We start from the raw sequence: 2,903 nt of genomic DNA, 5'->3' as shown, positions 1-2,903 counted from the left end.
GTGAATAGTCATGTGATCGTTGTTTTCAGGCGTGTTCGTGGTTTGATTTAACATGAACACACAACGTACACAAACTGTTGGCTCTTACATCAACAGTGATCATCTCCATTCATTATTTTTCTCTGATTTATTTGAAACATAGGTTTAATCATAAAAAATTATGAAACACTTCATCTCACCGCTTCACCAGTCTGGAGTTGGGATAACAAGTAATAATAATAACTATATTAAGCCATTACTGACGTCATAGATAAAAACGGATGCATTTTCATACCAAAGTAAAGTTCAATTCAGGTCTCAGTCGGGTGTTTGTGCAGTAGTGAGAGTTACGACAGCACCTGAATGTGGCAGTGGCTGTCTGTGTGTTTTACGACACTGAAATTGCGATTTACGGCAAAACATGGCGCCGCGCTGTTGAGGCTGTTGAAGGAAGGAGGTTTTGAACTGCAGCCTGTCCGCTCGTCCTGCTCTCGCCCACGGGGAGGCCCGACGGTGCCGCGAAGCAGCTCTCTGTCTCTCTCTGAGCCCCGGCCCGGTTCGTGAAGCTTCGGCTCGGTTCGTGAAGCCTCGGCTCGGTCCGTGAAGCCTCGGCTCGGTCCGCGAGCAGCCCGTGGAGAGCAATGGCGGCGCAGGGCGGCATCCTGTTCCAGGAGAAGGTCGCCAGGCTGGTGAGCAAACGCAACGGGAAACCGGTGCTGAAGCCCAACCGGCCTCTGGTTCTGAAAGATGCGGTGGCGAACCGCAAGCTCAACAAAGGAGGTAAGATATGCGGGGCTGCTGCCGCAGTGAATACAGACGTGACGTCATCACCGTTCATACCGGCTTATGACCCGGTTACACACCGTAGACACGGGTGTGTCAGCGCTGCAGGAGTTATGGACCGACTCTCGTATCAGATGTTGGGTTTTGCGACCAGGATGAAGGTCAAAGGTCACCGCTCTGACTGGTTCCCCTTCCTCGTGTTTACATGAGCAGCTGAGGTCCTCACAGTCACAGGTAGTCTGCAGCGCACATGAATGTTACAGACATTTGGGAAAGGCAACATTTTTTAGAATATATATATATATATATATATATATATATATATATATATATATATATATATATATATATATATATATATGTGTGTATATTGTGTGGAGCTGGACCCGCTCTCCCAGACAGAGGCCTAAACAATGACCTTTTAAAGACAACGACCTTTAGAATCAGAATCTGCAAGAAAAATCCCAATAAAATAAAACCCTGAGGCGTTAGCCAGGAGTTTAAATCAAAAAACTGTCGTTTGGTTCAAATATGTAAAAGTTATAGTCTTTATGCCTCAACATGGTCGGATTATTGCATGCTGGGTAACCAACTGTGCATAAATTTCTCCTTAGGACGTGTGACGTTCTAATAAAGCTGCTCCGCCCACAGGAAGCCAGCGCAGTCATAACAGTTTATGGTTTTAGGACACCAGTAGGTAGTTTAAGACACTAGTTAATTAGTTAGTTAGTTTAAGACACTAGTTAGTTAGTTAGTTAGTTTAAGACACTAGTTAGTTAGTTTAAGACCCTGTACTCTGTGTGTTGAGGCGCTGCAGGCTGACTTGCCGCTGACGTGCCGCTGTCTCTCCACAGAGGCCACCTGCATCTCAGAGATGTCGCTCCTGATGTCGTGCTGGAAGCAGAACAACTTCGTGGACGGCCTGTGCTCCAGCGAGATGAGCTCCTTCTACTCCTGCGTGAAGGCGGCTCAGGTACGTTCACCTGCGACACGGCGACCTGCCGAGAGATGACGCCGCTTCCATTCTGAATTAGGATGAATAGAAAGAAGCACGATTCATTTTACCGGGAGGGTTTCTAGTGTAAAGATGGTCCCAGAACCGGACTGAGCATGTGCGTATCAGGGTTGTTCCTGCGTCATCCTCACGATGAAGGACGTGAGGATGAGGATCCGGGTCACAGTCCTTCCTCCTCAGGAGTCGCTTCCTGTCCCCTCAGCGCTCACACCAGACGATTAGATATCAAAGTGTGCCGACTTCTTCTGCAAAGAGCTTCCTTCAGTTGTACTTTAACACATTATAATCCCCTGGTAACTCCTCCTCTTCCTCTTCCACAGGCTGAGACGAAGAGTAGATCTGCACAGGGCGGCCTGCAGGGAGGACGCCTGCACCCGAAACAAGTCACCACGCTGCTGAAGAGATATCCCACCCAGCGCACGGAGATCTAGCAGAGACTTTATGAACTTTCACCCCTGACGTGTGCCGCTGTGACATCATGACGCTGTGACATCATGACCCTGTGACATCATGACGCTGTGATGTGTTTGATGAATAAATAAAGTAGGAGCAGAAAGCGCCTCGTCACTGTGAGTCACTTCTCAGCTTCGTATTCTCCTCTCGTCCTCTCCAGTGAGCGCGATGCCGTCTGGCCTCCACATCGTTTATCAGAGTGGTCTCATGAGCGGACGTGACGGAGTTCCTCTTCTCGGGTTTCATGGAGCAATAATAGTCGGAGCACTTGAACGCCTCGTCGCTGCTGGAACGCAACCAGAGCGGCGATAGTCCTGTTCTCCTCTCAGGGCGATCAGACGAATGAGGGGAAGAATGATAGAGAGTGCTTTTCTCATTCTGGGAAAGTGGAAATAATGGACAGACACACACACACACACACACACACACACACACACACACACACATTGAGGCTATTCTATATTTTGATAACTGGTGTAATGACAGATTTAGCTTTGATGTAAAGTTGCACATACGTGGAATTTGACGCTGGTTTGTCATCGCTCTCTGTACTTCAATACATACAATAAGCAAGATGAATACAAAAAAGACAGTAAAGAAAAATTGATAGACATCTACTTTGTTTAAAAAAATAAATAATGTGTAACGGATCCTCTTCTCAGGACTCTTCTGT

At 47.3% G+C, this 2,903-nt stretch overlaps 1 protein-coding gene across 1 annotated transcript; it reads left to right on the top strand.

The window, feature by feature from the left end:
• The first annotated feature begins 400 nt into the window (after nt 1–400).
• On the top strand, nt 401–2,350 carry chchd1 (coiled-coil-helix-coiled-coil-helix domain containing 1). The gene is made up of 3 exons (XM_068568416.1): nt 401–759; nt 1,617–1,735; nt 2,098–2,350. The coding sequence occupies exons 1-3, from the start codon at nt 621–623 to the stop codon at nt 2,206–2,208; spliced, it is 369 nt and encodes a 122-aa protein (XP_068424517.1). The 5' UTR covers nt 401–620; the 3' UTR covers nt 2,209–2,350.
• Nucleotides 2,351–2,903: the final 553 nt, after the last annotated feature.

Source organism: Clinocottus analis, unplaced genomic scaffold, assembly GCF_023055335.1.
Source record: "Clinocottus analis isolate CAN_PGR_092001 unplaced genomic scaffold, fCliAna1.0.p SCAF_8, whole genome shotgun sequence".
In the NCBI taxonomy this organism is placed as follows: Eukaryota; Metazoa; Chordata; class Actinopteri; order Perciformes; family Cottidae; genus Clinocottus; species Clinocottus analis.
The sequence above is the reverse complement of the archived record's forward strand: the minus strand, read 5'-3'. Positions and strand labels throughout refer to the sequence as shown.

Excerpts from the sequence above, each read along its gene's own strand:
- chchd1 (XM_068568416.1), top strand. The coding sequence starts at position 621 with ATGGCGGCGCAGGGCGGCATCCTGTTCCAGGAGAAGGTCGCCAGGCTG. Across the intron at positions 760-1,616 it reads CCGCAAGCTCAACAAAGGAG|AGGCCACCTGCATCTCAGAG; the intron begins GTAAGATATGCG and ends GTCTCTCCACAG. Across the intron at positions 1,736-2,097 it reads CCTGCGTGAAGGCGGCTCAG|GCTGAGACGAAGAGTAGATC; the intron begins GTACGTTCACCT and ends CCTCTTCCACAG.